The sequence below is a fragment of the Natrix helvetica genome (genome assembly GCF_964273705.1).
Source record: "Natrix helvetica genome assembly, chromosome: 6".
NCBI classification, from domain to species: domain Eukaryota; kingdom Metazoa; phylum Chordata; class Lepidosauria; order Squamata; family Natricidae; genus Natrix; species Natrix helvetica.
In genome coordinates, this window is record NC_138553.1 from 83,160,358 (window position 1) to 83,182,841 (window position 22,484).

The 22,484-nt window shown below is 43.5% G+C and overlaps 1 protein-coding gene across 10 annotated transcripts in view; it reads right to left on the reverse strand.

The window, feature by feature from the left end:
• The window catches only part of PPFIBP1 (PPFIA binding protein 1), a 48,086-nt gene extending 25,848 nt beyond the window's left edge, over positions 1–22,238 (reverse strand). For 3 of the 10 annotated variants that reach the window (XM_081957531.1, XM_081957527.1, XM_081957525.1), the window contains exons 1-11: positions 22,119–22,237; positions 16,837–16,934; positions 15,425–15,639; positions 13,934–14,020; positions 13,444–13,557; positions 12,762–12,893; positions 11,528–11,620; positions 6,394–6,505; positions 4,699–4,731; positions 2,381–2,442; positions 903–987 (exon numbers count right to left, since the gene is read on the reverse strand). In XM_081957531.1, coding sequence (XP_081813657.1) covers positions 903–987; positions 2,381–2,442; positions 4,699–4,731; positions 6,394–6,505; positions 11,528–11,620; positions 12,762–12,893; positions 13,444–13,557; positions 13,934–14,020; positions 15,425–15,639; positions 16,837–16,906 — 1,003 coding nt within the window. In that variant the 5' untranslated portion in view covers positions 16,907–16,934; positions 22,119–22,237. Of the gene's footprint in view, positions 1–902; positions 988–2,380; positions 2,443–4,698; positions 4,732–6,393; positions 6,506–11,527; positions 11,621–12,761; positions 12,894–13,443; positions 13,558–13,933; positions 14,021–15,424; positions 15,640–16,836; positions 16,935–22,118 lie in introns of all 10 variants that reach the window. The other 7 variants (XM_081957528.1, XM_081957529.1, XM_081957533.1 and 4 more) reach the window with 7 other exon arrangements.
• Positions 22,239–22,484: the final 246 nt, after the last annotated feature.

Here is a 22,484-nt window from a genome sequence, read left to right on the forward strand (position 1 = left end):
GAATAGAAAAAAATTGGAATGGAATAGAGTGGAGTGGAATGGAATGGAATAGAAAATATGGAATGGAGTGGAGTGGAATGAAAGGGAGTGGAATGGAGGGGAGTGGAATGGAATAGAAAAAATGGAATGGAATGGAGGGGAGGGGAATGGAATGGAAAAAAATGGAATGGAGTGGAATGGAGGGGAGTGGAATGGAGGGGAGTGGAATGGAATAGAAAAAATGGAATGGAATGGAGGGGAGGGGAATGGAATGGAAAAAAATGGAATGGAGTGGAGTGGAATGGAGTGGAATGAAAGGGAGTGGAATGGAGGGGAGTGGAATGGAATAGAAAAAAATGGAATGGAATAGAGTGGAGTGGAATGGAATGGAAAAAAATGGAATGGAGTGGAATGGAGGGGAGTGGAATGGAGGGGAGTGGAATGGAATAGAAAAAATGGAATGGAATGGAGGGGAGGGGAGTGGAATGGAATAGAAAATATGGAATGGAGTAAAGTGGAATAGAGTGGAACGGAATAGAAAATATGGAGTGGAATGGAGGGGAGGGGAGTGCAATGGAATAGAAAATATGGAATGGAATGGAAACAGTGATGGATTTCCATTTTTTTACTACCAGTTTGTGCATGCGCAGAAGTGTCCAGATGGGTAGGCAGAGCCTCCTGCCACCACCACTATTGGTTCGCCCGATCTGGGCCCAACCGGGAGCAACCAACCTCTGAATGGAAAATGTGGAATGGAGTGGAGTGGAATGGAATAGAAAATAAGGAATGGAATGGAATAGAAAATATGGAATGGAATGGAATGGAGTGGAATGGAATAGAAAATAAGGAATGGAGTGGAATGAGGTGGAATGGAGGGGAGGGGAATAGAATAGAAAACATGGAATGGAATGGTCATTCTATACCTTTCTTCCCTTGAGCCAAAATGACCATATCCTGCACCTTCTTGTAGCGATTGAGGGACTGGCGAAGCTCCTCAATCTTCCGATCCTAAAACAAAGAAAGCCCCCTGTTTGAATCACTTAAGGCATAGAATAACAGAGTTCAAAGGGTCCTTGGAGGTCTTCTAGTCCAGCCCCCTGCCCAAAGCAGGAGATCCTGAAGGCATCCATGTAGTTTCCCAGGACTCAGTGTAAAGCAAAATGCCTCAATCTGAAGCACGAAAAACTCCAGGACCTTAAGAATGAGGGGCCCTTGATGCTCTCCGAGTTTGGTTGTTTTCTTACGTACGTTTCATTACCCAAACTAGGTAGCCTCATCAGTGCTAGAAGGGAGAAGGGTTTCCAGGGAGGAGGAGGAGGAGGAGGAGGAGGAGGAGGAGGAGGAGGAGGAGGAGGAGGAGGAGGAGGAGGAGGAGGAGGAGGAGGAGGAGGAGGAGGAGGAGGAAGAGAATGACCGTGAGATCCTTGGTGCTCTCTCAGCTTGGTTGTTTTCTTGCAGACATTTCATTACTCACTGTTGATATTACCTAGTTTGCGTAATGTATACAAGAAAATAACAAAGCATAGAAAGCACCAAGGACCCAACAGTCCTCCTCTTCCTCCTCCTCCCTTCCATCCCTCTCCTTCTCCTTCTTTTTCCTCCATCTCCTTCTTCTTCTACTTCTTCTCCATCTCTCCTTCTGCTTCTCCTCTTTCTCCTCCCTTCCATCTGCCTCCTCATTTGCTTTCCCCCTTCCATCCTCCTCCTCCTCTCCACAAAACCCCACTCCCTTCTAGCTCTGCTGATGTTACCTAGTTGGGTCATGAACCGTCTGCAAGAAAACAGCATTACAACTGTGGAGCTGCCAATATTCTCCTTTATTGGTCTTAAAAATTCCAGCAGAATTCATAAATTCTAGCCTTTATGACAAGCCTTGGACCTCAGCGCCACCAACTCAATACCTTTTGAGCAGGGGCGGGTTCAATTAAAATTGTTCTGCGCATGCACAGGACTCCAAAACAGGATGGCGATGGTGGCGACAGGGAAACTGTTTCAGGAGCATGGCAGGCCTTGGTCGCTGCCACTTCCAGAGACCCAGGCCGCCATACCACTACCGGTTCGGCCAAACTGGGCCAAACCAGTAGGAACCGGCTCAAGGTTGACTCAGCCTCCTTTCCATCCTTCCCAGGTGGGTCAAATGAGGACCTAGATTGTTGGGGGGCAAGATGCTGACTTTGTAAACCACTTAGAGAATGCTGCAAAGCACAGTGAAGTGATATATAAGTATAAGCGTTGTTATAATTGCTATCTACCTATCATCTATATGTGGTGGCACAGTGGTTAGAATGCAGCATTGCAACCTAACTCTGCCCAATACCAGGAGTTCAATCCTGACTGGCTCAAGGTTGACCTCTACTTTTGAGTTACCAAAATCAAAATCAGAAAATATTTTCATACCCACCTTTTCTTCATTTGCGGCCAGTAGAGATTCCACTGCCTTCTTCATCTTTTGAACCTCAACATCTAAAAGATAAAAGCTACCGCTTAGATTCCCGTGGAAGGTTAGAAAGAAAATCAATCTTGACTCACTCTATAGTTTAGCACGGCCCAGGAGAAATACTGCTAGATTCCTTTCAGTTAAACCCCAAATTTAAACAGGAAGGACTCAAATTAGTTTTTAATGGAGAAAGGAGCATATGATGATCATGCACACTGGAGATTAATAGCCGTCATTCCTTGCACACTTCTCATCCATTACACTACTGACAGGATTGAAAGACACTGCAAGACAATGTGTAAGTTGAAGTCAACACGAAGCCACAGTGTTAACCAAAATGACAAATGTTAAGTCGGGGAGAATGCGTGAAGGACCCCAAAGAAATGTGAAATGGGAATTCTAAAAGGAACGACTTCCCAATTTTCGACTCACTCTTGCCAACTACACAACTGCAGCTCTGTAAAATACAAGGGAATGCTCAACCTTATTCACTGATCATTAACGCTACAAATCTCCAGAGATTAAAATATTCCCGATAATGATGAAATAACGATGCCTCTTTGTAACATCAACACCTCAAGCAAAGTGAAAGGAAAATTGAAACAGCTGAAGAAACATAAAAATAACCACAAAATACATGGTAATGGATAGTGTCGAAGTGATTCTGAAAGGAGATTTGTGTGATAAGAAAGTGGATATTACTACTGCAATAAAAAGTCATGCCGATAGGTGGCGCGTGGTGGCGCGGTGGTTAGAATGGAGTATTGCATGCTGACTCTGCCTACTGCCAGCAGTTCGATCCTGACCGGCTCAAGGTTGACTCAGCCTCCTTTCCGTCCTTCCCAGGTGGGTCAAATGAGGACCCAGATTGTTGGGGGCAAGATGCTGACTTTGTAAACCGCTTAGAGAGGGCTGTGAAGCATTGTGAAGTAATATATAAGTCTAAGCGTTGTTGTAATTGCTATCTACCTATCATCTATATGTAGTGGCACAGTGGTTAGAATGCAGTATTGCAGGCTGACTCTGCCCACAGTCAGGAGTTCGATGCTGACCAGCTCAAGGTTGACTCAGCCTTCCATCCTTCCGAGGTGGGTCAAATGAGGAGCCAGATTATTGTGGGCAAGAGTCTGGCTCTGTAAACCACTTAGAGAGGGCTGCAAAGCACTGTGATGCGGTATATAAGTCTAAGGGCTATTGCTAATGCTATTCCTCCCTCCCTTCTTTCCTTCCTTTTGGCACAGTGGTTAGAAAGCAGCATTGCAGGTTAACTCTGCCAACTGCCAGGAGTTCGATCCTGACCGACTCAAGGTTGACTCAGCCTTCCATCCTTCCGAAGTCAGTAAAATGAGGACCCAGATTGTTGAGGGCAATAGGCTGACTCTGTAAACCGTTTAGAGAGGGCTGAAAAAGCACAGTGAAGCGGTATATAAGTCTAAGTTCTATTGCTATTCAGCTTAAGTTTCACACACACACACACAAAAACCACCAATAGGAAATGCTGCCAATGACTTAATAAGACACCAGTGGGAACATATGTCTTATGAACTCTGATAAATAAAATCAATTAGACTTGTGAGAATGGAATTTATCAAAGTTATTTAGTTGCTCTCAGATCAATTCAATCAATTCAACTGAACCAAAATGGAGACTTTTGTGTTACCTGCTAAGAGTGTTCCCAACTGTAAACCAAGGACTGGAATATTGCTTTAGAAACTCATCACAGGCAGTCCTCGACTTACATCAATTCATTTAGTGACTGTTCCAAGTTCCAACGGCATTGGAAAATCTGACTTATGACCGTTTTTCGCACTTACCATGGTCACATGATCAAAATTCAGAGGCTTGGCAACTGGCTGGTACTTATGACAGTTGCATTGTCCCAGGATCATGTGATCCGCTCTGGAAAACCTCTGACAAGCAAAGTTAACGGGGGAGCCAGATTTATTTAATTAACTGTGCTACTAATTTAATAGCTGATTAGGTGATTCACTTGGCAATTGCAGAAAGATAGGTTGCAAAATGGGTGCTTAGCAACCCCTGTCTCGCTTAGCAACAGAAATTTTGGGCTCAGTTGTGGTCTCGAGTCAAGGACCTTCTGTAAATGATTTAAAACACAACGGTCCCCTTTACTCTTTTCCTTGCTGAAGTTGAGATGAAGGGTGAAGACGAGGCGTTGAGGGTTTTGTTAATACGGTTTTAACGTGATACATGCAGGAAGCACCACCGGAAAACGATGAGAGAAACGTGTTGGGGAGAGGGGACACACACACAAAAACCCTTACTTTTGTCTTTCAGCTTCTTTTTACAATTGTCATCTGTGCAGGAAGACCCACGAGATTGAAAAATTAGATTCCAAGCGTGGAAGCATGTGCAAAACAAATTAAAGTCAAACCCCCGGTAGCACATTTGTTACTAGATTTATTTACAAATTGTTCCCCAAACCCTCTGAAGTGAACTCAAAAGATTCCTTTATTAGATGCGCCAGTTTCTCTCTCACCGCAGGCTAACAAGTCTGGCCGGCATGGGAGATAAATAGTTGTCAAATATATTCATCTTCGTCCCTTGCCTTTTATCCCCAGAGCTAGGGTGGGGCTTTGCTAGCAGCGGTGGTTCTTCCTTCCCAAGGACCGGCCCATAGATTTCCACTGCTCTCCTCTCCTCTGTCTTCCGTGCATCCACATATCAGGAACTGGACCCAGCTGTTCTTCCTCTTCTTCATCAGCCACCTCCAGACCTGGGGGCTGTTGACTCTCCATCTGATGGACAGCCCAGGCTCTGCCTCCCCCTCCCTCCCTCCCTCCCTCCCTCCCTCTCTCTCTCTCTCTGCCAGCTCTCCCCCCTCGGAGCTCTCAGGTTGCCTTGATGCTGACTCCTTCTCCTCCTCTGATTTGGCTGCGAGAGGGGCCAGCCACAACATTAATATATAAATCTAGAACCTCAAAGCAGTTCACTTAGCTTGCCTACTGCAATTCTCTTACCCTCCAACAATCTTGTGACATTGGGCTGTGAGTGAGTAACCGGTAAAATCCCTTCCTAAATTTCCAAGTCTGAGATTGACCTGATTTTTTAAAAATGTTCCGCATCTTAACGTCTTAACTTATAAAGCATAACGCAATTTTTTTATTCGTGGCTCCCACGATGCCACTGGAAATGATTTGAGTCCTGACTTTGGGGTCACCCATCTAACGTAAAACATTTCAATCAAATAGACGCATTTATTATTTCAAAGGTTGTTTCTTTATTTACAGTGATTTGGTTACTTTAAAATGGAGCTATTAATTTAAGCCAATTGAATAACTTTAAATGGATAAGTTAATAATTAAACTAATAAAACTAATATGATTTGCTGGTTAAAAGGTTTGAAAAAGCAGCCAACACACCCTCCTTGTTCCCAATTGGATAAATTGCAGCATTGATTTCAATTTTGTAAGCTGTCCAGAATCACAAGTTGACTTTAATCTGAATAAATGAGCTAATTATTACACTCGGAGCTCACATATCTTCAGAGAGTAAAACCAGTTTACAATACCATAAATTAAAAACTGTGGCTCCTAACTTTATTTTAAAAGTCTGTGCTTGTTTAGCTTTTATTAAAGATTTCCATTCAGCTGTTCCTTGTTCTGAAAATGTCCATCTTCAACACCACCTTCTAATGTGTGCTGATGTTAATTTTAAAGGGTAAATAATCAGCATTTGGAGTGCGTGTTTTAAAAGGGAATTGTTCTGCCCAATTTAAAGAACATCCAAAGTAAATTTGCTACTCCTAATGACTTTACATATAGGGTGTAGGGCAGGAGAAGCAAATACAATTGAATTGTTTCTGGCTTGTTAAAAAAAATTAAGTAACCGTCTAGCCCAGGATTTCTCAAACTTAGCAACTTTAAGATGTGTGGACTTCATTTTCAAATGTATGGACTTCAATTCCCAGAATCCCCCAGCCGGCATCCCATAAACGGTTTTTACGATTTTCGCCTCACCTTTGTCATTTATGTCCAAGTCTTCTTTGACTTGAAGGACCAGTTTCTCATGCAATCGTTTTATTTCCGATTCCTTCTGTTCTAATTTCTCCTTTAAAGATGATAGCTCTTCCTGGGCAGACAGACAGACAGACAGAAGAAGAAAAATGAAATTTCACTTTTAAAAGAGACAGGTTTAAACCAACATTGTCTGTTTAAAGCAGAGATGACGTTTGTTTATTTGAAATAAAGTTGGGTCAATTATATCACAGCCAGTCCTCAACTTAAGACGATAATAGGGACCAGACTTTCTATGGATAAAGAAAGTGGTTGTTAAGTGAGCTACAGCTGATTTTATGAGCATTTTGGCCACACTTAAGCAAGCCACTGCGGTTGTTAAGTGACTCGCTCAGTTGTTAAATGAATCCAGCTTCCTCCATTGACTTGGCTTGTCAAAAAGTCACAAAAGGGAATAATTTTACACCAGGATGCTGCAACCATCATAATGATGAATCAGTTGCCAAGCATCTGAATTTGAATCAGGCAATGGTCGTAAGTGCGAGTATCTGTTATAAGTCACTTCAAATGAAGTTTACCTGCGCAAATATAAAAATTAATTTCAGCTCTCTTCCAGTCAAAAAGTAATCCATCTCTGATTTAAACATTCAATATCTTGGGTTGACGTGATCCTAAAAGGATCCTCATAGCCATTTGCTCATGCGTGACACATTTTCACTGACAATTAAGTGTACAATACTTGACAGCACAATTCTACGCTCACTGCTTTCAGTGGAATTGAATCCAAACTAAAAGTTCTTACAATGACATCTTTCACAAACACAAAATGCTTCAGCGTGCTTTGATGCTTAAAATCATAAAAAAATAGTGTATATGTAGGAATGTAGGAATGTGTGCTCCGTACATTTGTTCATAGGTATTCTGACTGAGACTTCCCAAGAGCCTGAAGCAAACTCCTTATCCAGATAAAAAACCCTTTTATTAATTAAAGTTAATTCTCATCCTTCCCATTCAGCAAAGTCTTTCAAGGGAGGATTTACAGTCACAGATGTTATCTGGCTTGGAGAGCTGCCAGGCTGAGATCTGCAGAACTTGGCCAGGAGCCTTGGAGAGTCACGAACCAATTAAACAAACTGTCTCCTGCAAACTCCACTCCCCTTTCGCTCCTCTTTTGTGTCCTCTGGGAAGGGCCATTCATCGTCACCTGTGGCCTTATTCCCCTGTTCTTTAGCTGTTCCCTTTGTCTGGCAACTCTGCGTATGCGCACCCTGGGAACAGGCTCCAGCTGTTCTTCTGCCTCACTGATGTCCGACTCCAAAGGCAGCTGATAACTGTCAGAAGGCTCTGGCCCCCTCTCTGCCTCCCACATAGAGCCCTCACCCGAGCCTTCCCCAGGCTCCAGAACTGGCCCATGTTCCTCCCCAACCCTCCTCACTGTCCGAATCTGCTGCCAGCTCCACTGGTGGGCCACAACAATAGGAAAAAATACAGACACGGATAAAATAATGAACTATGATAGTCCCAAAGGTGCTTTTTCAAAAGGACATGGGTTTTTTTTCCTGGAAGATGTTCCACTTCTCCTCCAAGAATCTTCTTCAGTTCTTTGGAGAAGAACTCAGTTGTGATCCTCCCTTTTTCTAAAATCAAAATGCTAGAGGAATCTAGTAATCCAATTTAACTTTCTTTTTTCTTAATGCAAATGGGCCAAAAATCAAGGAATCTTCTCTGCAACAGAGGCACACTTGCCAACCAAGATGTAAGAGGTTAAAAGGTGAAGGTAAAAGGTCCCCTTGCACATCTGTGCTAGTCATTCCTGACTCTAGGGGGCGGTGCTCATCTCCGTTTCAAAGCCGAAGAGCCAGCGCTGTCCGAAGACGTCTCTGTGGTCATGTGGCCGGAGATGTCTTCGGACAGCACTGGCTCTCTGGCTTTGAAACGGAGATGAGCACCGCCCCCTAGAGTCAGGAATGACTAGCACATATGTGAGAGGAGAACCTTTACCTTTATGAGGTTAATATAGCCAAAAAAAATATGGAATATTGGTTTATAAAAAGGAAATCTCAGATGGAGTTTCTTTTTAAAGCTCAGCTTAATGCATTTCATGAACGAAACCAGCAGCCAATGGTTTTCTGTGTTAGGCTAAATCAAAATATAAAAATTAAAAAAACAGAAACACAGAGAGATATTTTGGTTTAGTTGGAGATGTACATCAGAGGGATTTACGTAGGAATAGGAGTGGGGGGGAATCCATACATGCACCACACCAAAAAAGAAAAGTTTTAAAATGCAGACAAACAAGATGGTCATGAAGGTTACAAAAGCCACCGAAATCCACCAATCCACCAGACCTTCAATATTTGACATTTTTGCTCCATCCGTTGCTTTTCATACTGCATTTGGCCCACTTTGATTTTCATGCTAGAAAGCTTGGCCATTAAAGACTGGCAAGAGGGACAGAGGATGGAAAGAGAAGTAAAGATGCAGGAAGGAGAAAGGCTGAAAAATAAGAATAATAAACAGGCCTACGTTCAAAGCGAGAGGGATGGCCTTCAGTGAACAATATGCCTTATCAAAGGACACCAAACCTTTGCAGCAGAAGACATTATGCCAGCCGTTATGAAGGACAGATCTAATGTGAATTGTACAATACGAGTTTGCTGCGCTCTAGATTTGACCTTCAAATTGTGTGCTTTGGACCAAGGGGTCTCCAACCATGCAACTTTAAGACTTCTGAACTTCAATTCCCAGAAATCCTCAGCTACCTGATGAAGGCCTTATAAAGTGGTATTAACACTTCATGTGAACTTGGTTGTATCCCTCTGTTGATGCAGCCTAGAACTGTGTTGGCTTTTTGGCAGCTGTTGGCTGGCTCCTATTTCAATGGTTATCCACTGGGACTCCCTCTCACAGTTACTACTATTGAGCAAGGTGCCACCTATACTGTACCTCTGCATTTTGTTTTTCTTGCCTAAATATAAAACCTTCCTTTTTTCACCATTGAATTTTATCTTGTTAGATAGCGCCCAATGTTCAAGTTTGTCAAGATTGTGGTAGGTTGACGTTTGTAGGTTCAAACTATTTTGCAGATGGTAAATCAATTAGATTATGCCCCAAAATTGAGCATCAGCTGTAAAAATGAGGCATTAATTGATAAAAGTTCTCCCACGGCTGTAATGTACCTTTTATATCAACTATGACGATGGTTTAAATTACTCTGCTCTTAATTATTTTTACACTGATTTCAGTTCTACCTTCAATCTTTGGCTTTGGGCTGTAAGAAAAGATTGGGGAGTCGCACGCTTGGGAAATGAGGTGGCTGCTTTCAACATCTGTAGACCAGAAGTGGGGATTGATGGCCCCTTTATGACTTGTGGAGTTCAACTCCCAGAATTCCTGAGCCAGCCGGGGCTCAGGAATTCTGGGAATTGAAGTCCATAAGTCACAAAGGGACCATTGTTTTCCATCTTTGCTGTAGATAGATACTATGTTTGGGCTCCTACATGCACACATCACAATTCTGGTGTCAAATCCAAGTGATTGTCAATGCCGTTGTTGGTCTTCTTAAACAGTTCTAGACCCTGACTTTTCATATCATTCTCCAAGGTGGTCTTCCGATTAGCATGAAATGACGGATCCAAATATCTATTTTTTTCTTTCAAGAGAAGGTTTCTAGCTGCCATCTTCTTTTTCTACACCAGCAAGATAATTACAGTAGTGGCCAAAATTGTGGAAACTTTTTGGGAAAAGTATACAGTATTTTGGAGGTTTGATGGCTAATAACACCACTTTTTTTAATGGATTTTATTGATAACCATAAAATTATATATCAATGGAAAGATAATTTAATCAAGAATGTAATGCAATAACCTTTATGAAGGATTTGCTATTAGAATAGCATAAAGGAGAAAAGTGAAACATGTAGAAAAAACGAGTATGCAAAAATTATCACCATAGAAAAAAATGAGATATATAAAATTATCACCATGTCAGTTAATACTCAGTTGGGTAACCTTTAGCATGAATTAAGGCCTTACAATGTCTTCCCATGGAGTGAACCAAGTCTTTTAGTTCTGCAGCTTTTATAATGTGAAACCAAGATTGAATGATTGCTTCTATTAACTGGCTATATTTGGCTATACCTTTTCGTAGAATACAAATAATTGAACAAGCTTTGTTTTGTTTTTTTGAAAAAGTTTTTTTTTAATTTCATTCATATAACCACAAGTATACCATTACATCTTAACAATCACTATTTTATATTATCCAATATTATATCGATTCCTCTTACCATCAATCCACCACAACGGTCATTTGGTCTTCTGCTTTCCATACACCATATTATACTCTATTTCACCTCTGCCCTATCTCCTCTCCCTCTCTCCTCCTCCCTACCTCCTTTCTTCCCTCTACATTCCCTCTCTTCTCTTCTTCCCCTTCCTCTCTCCTTCTCCTCTCTCCTCTTTCCACTCCTTCTCTCTCTCCTACTCATTCTCTCTCTTCCGTTTCCGTCTCTCCTATCCCCTCTCTTCCTCCTTTCTGCTCCCTTTCTCCTTTCCACTCTCTCCACTTAGTTTGCATGGTGTTGCATTACATTCTTGATTAAATTATCTTTCCATTGGTATATAATTTTATGGTGCTAGTCCCCCCCCAAAAAGTGGTGTTATTAGTCATCAAATTCAAAAATTCACTTTTTCCCAAAAGGTTTCTACAATTTTGGCTACTACTGTAGGCATTTTAAATTAAGCCTGTGCTAATTTCTTTTCAGCAAGTGTGATATTTTGCTCTTTCGTGTTATGAATTGCACCCTTAAGGGCTAGCATATAAATATAGAAAGAGAAAGCAGCATTTTTAGCTAGAAGTCTAGTTAGCTTTCTACAATCCCTCAATTTTCCTTCTCTGATATGAAGAAGGAAATACTTATATACTAGCCATTTGTAAAGACAGTTTTGCAGAAACAGCTTCTAACCATCATCTGGCTGTACCAACTTAAACCCAGGCTTAACTTAAGCCAATCATGTTCTTGCTGCCATATCAATGGATCAATCTTTGGTAGAAAAAGAGACATGAATACAGATATATAAGTCATGAAATAAAGACGGCCAAGGATGCATTTCTTTAATCTGTAACATGGACTTACTTTGGTAGACTTAAGCTTTTTCTCATACTGAAGCCTTTCCCTGTCCATTTCTCCTACTTTTAAGCGCAAATCATTAACTTCCTGCATCAAATCCTGTTTCGAAAGAAAAGAAGGGAACAATAAGATTTGAAAGTCAAGGAAACGAGGAGAAAAAGGAGAACCCTGAGGTGTCTTCTTCTGTCTTCAGATTAAAATGGCTGCATTGCAGGCAGACTCTGCTTGGTGCCAGGAGTTCGATCCTGACCGGCTCAAGGTTGACTCAGCCAGCCTGCCTGCCTGCCTGCCTACCTGCCTCCCTCCCTTCCTTCCTTCCTTCCTTCCTTCCATCCATCCATCCATCCATCCATCCATCCATCCATCCATCCATGGTGGCACAGTTATTAGAATGCAGCACTGCAGGCTAATTCTGCCCACTGCCAGGAGTTCGATCCTGACTAGCTCAAGATTGACTCAGCCTTCCATACTTCCAAGATCAATAAAATCAGGATCCAGATCAGGGGACAGCAGCCTTAAACACTCAAAGAGACACAAATGTCCTAACCGGAAGCCCCCATTCAATTCTGGAGCTGACCGGAAGTCCAGTTTCCCTACCATAGAGTCTCCTCCTTGCACGGCATCCTTTTTCCTCTGCCGACCGGAAGTCCGGTTCCCACCACTACCACCATAGAGTCTCCTCCTAGCATGGTGTCCTTTTTCCTCTGCCAACCGGAAGTCCGGTTCCCACCACTACCACCATAGAGTCTCCTCCTAGCATGGTGTCCTTTTTCCTCTGCCGACCGGAAGTCCGGTTCCCACCACTACCACCATAGAGTCTCCTCCTAGCATGGTGTCCTTTTTCCTCTGCCAACCGGAAGACCAGTTCCCCCACCATAGAGTCTTTTCCTAGCGCAGCATCCTTTTTCCTCTACCTGTCTTACCCGAAATCCCTATCAATTCTAGAGCCAACCAGTGACAGGGAGACACAGCAGGGGGGTGAAAGAGACCCAGGCGGCTCCAGAGCCTCAGGTTACTGACCCCTGACCCAGATCGTTGGGGGCAAGATGCTGACATTTGTAAACCGCTTAAAAAGTTCTGTAAAGCATTATGGAGTGGCATATAAGTCTAATTCTTAATGCTACTGCTATCTCGACCTCAACATGGATGTTGGACAAGAAACGCCGTGCTTAGCAAAATAGTGAAGGAATTGACCATGGCGCGTCCCCCAAAAATATTTTTTTCAACTTGTTTGACTCACATCCGCATCTCCGAACTTGTCTGTGTAATCCATCCTGTCCTTTTCCACTGCAGTCAGCTTCAGCTTCAGGTTGGAGACCTCGGCCATGAGATCCAACTTCTGAGTTTCAAGAGATGTTCTGCTTAGGAGCTCCTGGTAAAAAAAAGAAATGAGAAGAGATTGACGGTCCTTTAAAGGAGGAGAGAGAAAGGTGACGTCTCTTTGAAAGTTGTGTCAAATGTAGAGAAGGAGGAAGAGGAGAGGAGGACTTGGTGCTCGGTGGGCTTGGTGGTTTTCTTGCAGATTTTCATGACCCAACTAGGTACATCATCGGTGCTCATGAAACATCTGCAAGAAAACAACAAAGCTCAGAGAGCACCAAGGTCTCTCTCTCATCCTCCTCATCCTCTCCACACACACACACTTCCCTTCTAGCATTGATGATGTTACTTAGTTGGGTCATGAAATGTCTGCAAGAAAACCACCCAGCTCAGACAGCACCAAGGACCCCAAAGTCTTCCTCCTTCTCCTCCTCCTCCTCCCTTCTAGCACTGATGATGTTACGTAGTTGGGTCATGAAAAGTCTGCAAGAAAACCACCAAGCCCAGAGAGCACCAGGATAACTGGGCAAGCAATGTGTCAAAAAGAGAGGAGATTCAACCCAAGGAAACCCTTAGCTTCTCCCAGAGGGAAGGGGTGGTACCTGCTGTAACATTTCTTCCGTTGAATTCAGCTTCTCTCTGTTTTCTTCCAGGGACAACTCCAGATCTCTGATCTTCTCTCCCTGAGCATCCACTTGGTCAGTGAGGACACTCACCTGTATTAAAAAAAGGAAAAGAAAGAAAGAAAGAAAGGAAGAAAGAAAAAGAAAAAAGAAAGGAGGGCGTGACAGACAGACAGACAGATAGAAAGAAAGAAAGAAAGAAAGAAAGAAAGAAAGAGGAAAGGAAGAAAAGAAAGGAAGAAAGAGGAAAGAAAAAAGAAAGTGGTAGGTAGGGAGAGAGAGAGAAAGGAAAGAAAGAAGGAGGGAGGTGGAGAGAGAGAGAGAGAGAAAGAAAGAAAGAAAGAAAGAAAGAAAGAAAGAAAGAAAGAAAGAAAGAAAGAAAGAAAGAAAGAAAGAACAATGAAAACAACTGGTGCCACTCCCTCTCTCTGAGCATGCCAACCAGAAAATGTGCTTTCTCCACACTCACTTGCAGAACAAGGGATTCCTTATCGCTTTCCAGCCGGCTCAGCCGTTCCTGGTAGACATCCCCGTTAGCAGACAAATGTCCATTAATCTGGAAAATGAAAAAGAAAAAAAACCTCGGTTGCTGTCATGTTGCTTTCTAGATCCGTTCAAAAGACGACGACAAAGTAAAAAGCCATCACAAAGGTTGTAAGATGAGGATCCAGGATCTCTTCCCACCCCCTGTCCCATGTATTTGTTTTCTGTTTATTCTTTTATGTCTCATCCAACTTCAAGATGACCCCAAAGATGATGAGGGGACTGGAGGCTAAAACATATGAAGAACGGTTGCAGGAACTGGGTATGTTTAGCTTAAGAGAAAGAAGGACCAGGGGAGACATGATAGCAGTCTTCCAATATCTCAGGGGTTGCCACAAAGAAGAGGGAGTCAAGCTATTCTCCAAAGCACCCGAAGGCAGGACAAGAAGCAATGTGTGGAAACTAATCAAGGAGAGAAGCAACTTAGAACTGAGGAGAAATTTCTTGACAGAGAACAATTAATCAGTGGAACACAAGTTGCCTCCAGAAGTTGTGAATGCCCCAACACTGGAAGTCTTTAAGAAGATGTTGGATAGCCATTTGTCTGAAATGTTATAGGATCGATCCTGATTGGTTCAAGGCTAACTCAGCCTTCCATTTTTCTGAGGTTGGTAAAATGAGGACCCAGATTGTTGGGGGCAAGAGACTGACTCCATAAAACTGCTTAGAGAGGGCTGTGAAGCACTATAAAGCAGTATATGTGTTATTCCTTCCTCCCTCCCTCCCTCCCTCCCTTCCTTCCTTCCTTCAAGAAGTATGCATGTTTAAAATCCTGGGGCTTTTTAGCTGTGAAGTTGTGTCCAACTCATCGCAACCCCATGGACAACGTTCCTCCAGACCTTCCTGTCCTCTACCATCCTCTGGAGTCCATTGAAGCTCACGCCGACTGCTTCAGTGACTCCATCCAGCCACCTCCTTCTCTGTCATCCCCTTCTTCTTTTGCCCTCAATCGTTCCCAGCATGAGGCTCTTTTCCAGGGAGTCTTTCCTTCTCATTACGTGGCCAAAAGATTTGAGTTTCCTCTTCAGGATCTGGCCCTCTAAAGAGCAGTCAGAGTTGATCTCCTCTAGGACTGACCGGTTGGATGGCCTTGCAGTCCAAGGGACTCAATGCAGGAGTCTTCTTCTCCAGCACCAGAGTCCAAAGGCCTCCATTCTTTGGCGCTCATCCCTCCTTATGGTCCAACCTTCACAACCATCCATTGCAACTGGGAAAACCACAGCCTTGACTATACACACTTTTGTTGGCAGGGTGATGCCTCTGCTTTTTAGTCTGCTGTCTAGATTTGCCATCGTTTTCCTCCCCAGGAGCAAGCGTCTTTTCATTTCTTGGCTGCAGTCCCCATCTGTGGTGATCTTGGAGTTTTTAGGCTAGGCCCACTGTATTTTATCACCACAATTTACAATTGCCCACTTACTTGTCTCACCATTTGGTTTTGCAGCCATTCCATCAAAATATCGGCCGTTGAATCAGGGACCTGGCACCTCAGACCTTCTTTCTCGTCCATTTCCATCATCTCCAGCAAACCCCGAAGATCTTCCACCAGGTGGAGGACACGTAAGCTTCCCATGAATGGAGAAGTTGGGGACTGGCAATCAAACAAGCCATTGGAGTATTCCAGCGCTTTGGACCCTGGAGGAGGAGGGTGAGAAGAAGACGGTTAGACCTGGAGAGTCTCCAAAATTTAGTAACTCTTAAGAGTTGGGGACTGTTGTGGCCCACCAGTGGCCAGCGGAGCTAGTGACCACTCCTGGAGTCTGGGGAAGGATCTGATGAGGGCTCTGCGTCGGGGAACAGATGTCAGCTGCTTTCAGAGTCAGACATCAATGGGGCAGAGGAACATCTGGAGCCTGTTCCCAGTGTGCGCATGCGCAGAGTGGCCAAATGAAAAGAACAGCTAAGAAACAAGAGTCTACTTGGGAGTAAGGCCACAGGTGGATGGTGAATGATCCTTCCCATATGAAATAAAAGAGGAGCAAATGGGGAATGGAGCTTGCAGGAGACAATGAATTCATTCCTGCATTCTTGCCAAGTATTGCGGCATCTGAAAGATATCGGCCTGGCCACTCTCCAAGCCTGATAAAGGTGGGTAATTGGGAACTATCTTGAAAGACTGTGGGAGAGCAAAGACTTTGCTGGAGAGGAACTCACTGTAAATTAAATCAAATGGGTTTATCACGCTGCTGGGGAAGCCTAGGCCAGAACTGTTTCCCAAAAGAAACAGGGAGGCAGAAGAACAGCTGGAGCCTGTTCCTGATGTGCCCATGCACAGAGCTGCCAGGAGAAGGGAACAGCTAAGAAACAAGGGCCAACTCAGGAGTAAAGCCACAGGTGGACGGTGAATGGCTCCTCCCACAGGGATTAAAGAGGAGCGAAAGGGGAGTGGAGTTTGCAGGAGACAATTAGTTCAATTCATTAGGGTGAAGGTCTGTTCCTGACTTCTTGCCAAGGAATTGCTGCTACAGCTTGGAGTTTGGAAGATATCAGCCTGGCAGCTCTCCAAGCCTGATAAGGTCTGTGTTTGTTAATTCACCCTTGAAAGACTGTGTGCCGGGACTTTGCTAGAGAGGAATTCCCTTTAACCTAAATAAAAGGGGCTTTATTGGGGCCAGGAGTCTGCTTCGTGATCTTGGGAAGCCTAGGTCAGAACAGGGACTTCAACACCCAGAATACCCCATACAGCATGGGGTGGCTGGCTGAGGAATTCTGAGAATCGAAGTCCCCAAGTCTTAAAGTTGCCAAATTTGGAGAACCTCCTGCCCTCCCCCACAAGGCTTCTCCTCCAGGGATGACATGTAGAGATAAGGAAGAGGGTGATGGAGGATCCACCTGCAATAATGCCGTCCATCTGCTCCAAAGCTGCAGCCAGCATCTCACTTGCGTCTCCCATCATAGTCATCCTCCTGTAGGGTAGCCACAGCTCATACCTGGAAGAAGGAGGCAACAATGAGTTATGTAGCACTTGCCCATTTCAGAAGCCATCTTCAAACAATCTGCAAATTCAGTTCAGCGTTCGCTGAATATCGGAGTTCTTCTGTATTGGGTTGGAGACCGTTTTCACATAAGATCTTACCATCCAGCCTTGCTCTTGCTATCCAACACCAAATGGCAAGATAATGCTCCAGTCAACAAGAGTCAAAGGAGGTCTTCTTCAGAGACAAGCAGACACCGACTTTCCCGAGGGCAAGGACCGGGCATTTAGAAGCCAACAATTTGTTGGAAAGACTTCGCTAAATGTTTACTTAAGGGCAAAGAGAGCAAGAGACACCAAAATGGATGGAGACTAATTGAGGTGAGTACCATTTAAGGAGAAGGAATTTAGGAGAAACTTCCTAAGAGTGAGGACAATTAACACAGCTTGCCTCCAGAAGTTGTGGTTGCTCTAGAACTGGACTAGACTAGAAGATCTCCAGGGACCCTTCCAGCTCTATTTAAGTAGGTAGGTTGATGATAGATAGATAGATAGATAGATAGATAGATAGATAGATGATAGATAGATAGATAGATAGATAGATAGATAGATAGATAGATAGATAGATGAGATAGATAGGCAGGTAGGCAGGTAGGTAAGTAGGTAGGTAGGTAGGTAGGTAGGTAGGTAGGTAGGTAGGTAGGTAGATAGATAGATAGATAGATAGATAGATAGATAGATAGATAGATAGATAGATAGATAGATAGACAGACAGACAGACAGACAGACAGACAGAAAGAAAGAAAGAAAGTTAGATAGGAGAGTGGGATGGATGGATGGATGGATGGATGGATGGATGGATGGATAGATAGATAGATAGATAGATAGATAGATAGATAGATAGATAGATAGATAAAGGGATAATAGATTAGATGGACAGGAGGGCAGGCAGGCAGAGATAATAGCTTGGGCTGTAGGGGAATGGAACCTTGCAGTGATTGGGTGGGGGGGAGGGGTATGTGTGTCAAAAGGGGATTTGCATTCCTGCTGGGAAACGTCTTTTCCAAAATTCCCGCAGAGTCGTCACCCGTCTGATTTGCCGAACATCTGTTTCTTTCCAGAACCAGCAGATGTCGAAATAATAATCCTCGCGAGACCAAAACGCTTAACAAAACGAACGAGCCCCCTTCTGCCCCTCCCATAGAGGGAGTGAGCTGCAGCTCACAAAAGCTGGGTTTTTTTTTTTAAAAGAGTCCCTCTCATTTTAAGCTATGTTCTGTAGCTTTAGCAGGGAATAACAACGGAGTTTAGAATCGGCACTGGGCAACCTCAACTCACTGCAGTAGGAAACTTTCAATTGTTTTATTGCTTTTGGGGGGTTATATCACATTTTCCCTTCACCAGCAACCCTATAGGACAGATTGGAGTGATAGAGAAAAGGAGCAGAGACATTCAATGAGTATCTATGGTTGAGGTTGGGTTGGACCTCCTCCCAGAGGGGGGGCAACAGAAACAGACCTCAGTGGGTGTATGTGGGGTCTCTAACAATGCTTTGGGCTCTAAGCGCATAGTGCTTATAAGCAGCATCCTGAATGACGGGAAGCGAGCTTCCTACAGTATGATCTTCTCCGCTGTCCTCACCACTCTCTGTAGGGACTTTCTATCTGAGACGCTACCCAGCTGTATTTGCTGCAAATCAACTTCTCAAAACCTTGTCAGAAGATTGGAGGGAACGCAAGCAGTGTGCCTAACAGCTGCAACTATGAATATTCACTAGCCCTCCTCCAACTCATAGAGGTGAAATTTGCAACCTGGATCAATTGAAGTCTTCCGATCCAGCCATTCGCCAATTAAAATTCATTCATAAAGGATATGAATTAATATACTATGAATTCATTAACATTAAATCCTAATATATCTCAATCGTGCTCTCCAGTTTCCAGGAACCTGGGATGAAGTCCTCGAATTACGACCACAACTGAGCCCAAAATTTATGTTGGTAAGCGAAAGATTTGCTAACTGAATTTTGCCTCGTTTTACAACTTTTCTTACCCCAGTTGTTAACCACTTTATAACGCAGTGATTATAACCCAGACAACACGATGTTTATTAAGCACTAACAAAATGTAAACAGTAGAAAATTAATAAAACTTTATTTTTTTAATTAAAAAAGGTCACTTGACACAACCCACCCCTGACCATCACAAGAGGCTCACCTGTTGTGATCCACACCTGATGTGGCCTCTCTATCACAAGACCCATCACAAGACTCCCACTGGTGTCTCACAACTGACCCCTCCACTCACAAGACCCTCACTCGGTCTACCTTCTCAATAAGGTCCAGATGTAATTAGCTTCCAGTTATGTAATCAATACATCTCCCTCCCACTACCTCCTTCCATCGTCCTAGGGAAGGCCAACTCCTTATGATTTCTTAAAACGTGAATTTGCCCAGAAAAACATCTGCTATTTTATGCTACATTTTGTACACATGCATCTTCAGGGGCACGTAAGCACATCAGTGTAAATGTCAGAGAATAATAACATTGCCACCGATCTGAAAAGCTGCCCAAGGCGAATCTTCCCAATTCAACTGTCCGTTTCTAAACCAAATAAGATTTGCAAATGCTGGCAAACTAAGGCAAAAGTACCAGGAACCAGCCACCGATTGGATGTAGGCATTTCAGCATTACTAAACTTTCCCTGCTGCAGTGGGGAAATCCTTCCCAGCATCTTCTTACAGGCAAACTAAATTACAATTTGATTTAAATGGTCAGCTAACAAATCTGTAAATGTCTTCCTGTGATGTCAAAAGTTCTCTCCCCTCAAAGCGCCTGCGTTCAATCATCCCATCTACAGGAAAGATCCACAAATGAAGATTTTAAGGTTTTTTAAGGATTCAATTAAAGTTATATTGGTATCAGAATCTCAGGAGGGAGGGAGAGAGGGAAGGGAAGCGAAAGGAAAGGAGGAAGGGAAGGGATGGGAAGGAAAGGAAAGGAAAGGAAAAAGGAAAGGAAAGGAAAAAGGAAAAGGAAAAGGAAGGGAAAGGAAAGGGATGGGAAGGGAAGGGAAGAAGGAAAGGAAAAAGGAAAGGGAAGCAAAAGGAAAGGAGGAAGGGAAGGGAAGGGAAGGAAAGAAGGAAAGAAAAAAGGGAAGGAAAGGAAAGAAGGAAAGGAAAAAGGGAAGGGAAAAGGGAAGGGAAGGGAAGAAGGAAAGGGAAAAGGGAAGGGAAGGGAAGAAGGAAAGGAAAAAGGAAAGGGAAGCGAAAGGAAAGGAAAAGAAAGGAAGGGAAGGGAAGGGAAAGAAAGAAGGAAAGAAGGAAGGAAAGGAAAGGAAAGGAAAGGAAAGGAAAGGAAAGGAAAGGAAAGGAAAGGAAAGGAAAGGAAAGGAAGAAACTGTGCAAATTGTTTGAAAACTTTTTCCTTTGGAAGTGGGTAAAGTTTCCACAGTGTTGGAACAATAATGGACAGGTTAGAAGAACGTCTCCTAAGCACCAACCCAGCTATTCCCCAAACCTTCTGAGACCAAAAACATTTCAACTTTGCAATGCTCTGCACATTTCCAGCGTCAAATGTTTTAATTATACAGAAAGCACTAATCCATTCCAAGCACAAATTGCTTTTACCTGGCAAGGAATGAAAGAAAACCACAATCGGCCCATTCGGTTCCAGGAGCTTCACATCCAGATTATACCACTGATGTAGAAAGACATCATCAAAACTTTCTTAAGGTAGACTAAATATTGCCCTCAACTCTGCCAGGCCGAGAGGGATTCTGGATCGAAAAACAAGCAAGAATTTAATTCCAAGATCTACAGGTAGTCCTCCGCTTACGACCACAAATGAGCCCAAAATTCTTGTTGCTAAGCGAGACAGTTAAGTGAACTTTGCCCCATTTTACAATCTTTCTTGCCACGGCTGTTAAGTGAATTGCTGCAGTTGTTAAGTGAGTAACCCAGTTGTTAAGTGAATCTGGCTTCCCGTGGACTTTGCTTGTCCACGCAAAAGGGGAACACGTGACCCCAGGCACTGCGACCGTCATAAATAGAAGTTGATTGCCAAGCCTCTGAATTTTAATCACATGACTACAGGGATGCTGAACAGTTGTAAGGGTGAAAAACGGTCATAAGTCTCTTTTTTTTCGCACTGTTGTAACTTCTGTCGCTAAGTTAAGTCAAGGACCGCCTGCACTGAAATTGGCAGAATACAGGGAAAGAACGCAAAATTCAGAAGAAGAACCCATCACAGAGGCTTAACAACGAGAAAGACATTTCATTAAAAATATGCAATCGTAATAATCATCATTTATTTATTTATAGTATATAAAGGTAAAGATTCCTCTTGCATGTATGTGCCAGTCGTTCCCGACTCTAGGGGGCGGTGCTCATCTCCGTTTCAAAGCCGAAGAACCAGCGCTGTCCGAAGACGTCTCCGTGGTCATGTGGCTGGCATGGCTCAATGCCGAAGGCGCACAGAACGCTATATATATATATCCAGTAGAGGTATTCAGCCGGTTCAGACTGGTTGAGGCGAACCAGTAGTGGCGACCTGTGGATCACTGCCCTGGCGCTATGCTGTCCTATTTAGCCACATTTTCTAAGCCATGCGCATGCATGCAAGCTACGCGCATGAGCAAAGTGCATGCTCCTAAGGTGACGCCCATGTACTCACATTTTCACTGCGCGGCAAACCGGTGTTAAAATAATGTGAAACCCACCTCTTTATATATCTCACACGTGTAGACACAAATGTGAATTTTTGTTCTTACGGGCGCAGGACGGAGAGGGCGGGAAGGAGGGTTTAAAAAAAAACCAAATAAACCTATGCTATTTTCATCAAGAAAAAAACAGAAGCAGCAAGAGAAAACATGCTTGGAGATATATAAATAGAAAAACCACACACACATAAACAAAAATACAAATATAGAAGGGCACGACGGCAGCGGGAAAACTTTAACGCATTGCATCTTGCCCTCCAGTCTATTAAGAAGGAGATTCTTTTCACGGCTCATGAGCTTTATTCGAAAATGACCCGAAAGGACGTTTTGGAGAAATTTCACTCCCATATGGTATATTTTCCAAATCGCCCAGGGAACCTCTGCCTACACACTGTTGTAAACCTGGCTGAAGTCAAGGCTATAAACAACCGTGGCTGATCCCAAACCGAAGTAATTTCCCACGATTTTCCATGAGGCTCACCTTATCGGTTGCTCAGGTTTTTCAGCTCGATGTCTTAACGTTGCAACGCGGGATGGATTTCGTCATGCACAGATTTTGAAAATGCCACTTCTGCCCGGTTTCTATGCAATCTTGTTGCTACGGCTCGGTGCTATTTCCCGAAGTTGGCGAGAAAAAAACACACACACACACACAGCCACCTTCGTTTTAAAAAAAAATCAGATGACAGGGGTGTGTGGGGGGGTGATTTTCCACCCGCCGTGAGACTTAAAAGCAGGGGACCACAATCAAACCCAAACCCTCTCGGGGTTCGAAGGTGGGATGCTACAATATTTATTGGCACCCAAATTACAGTCCTTTCCCCAGAAAACTTGGCTTTAATTAAAG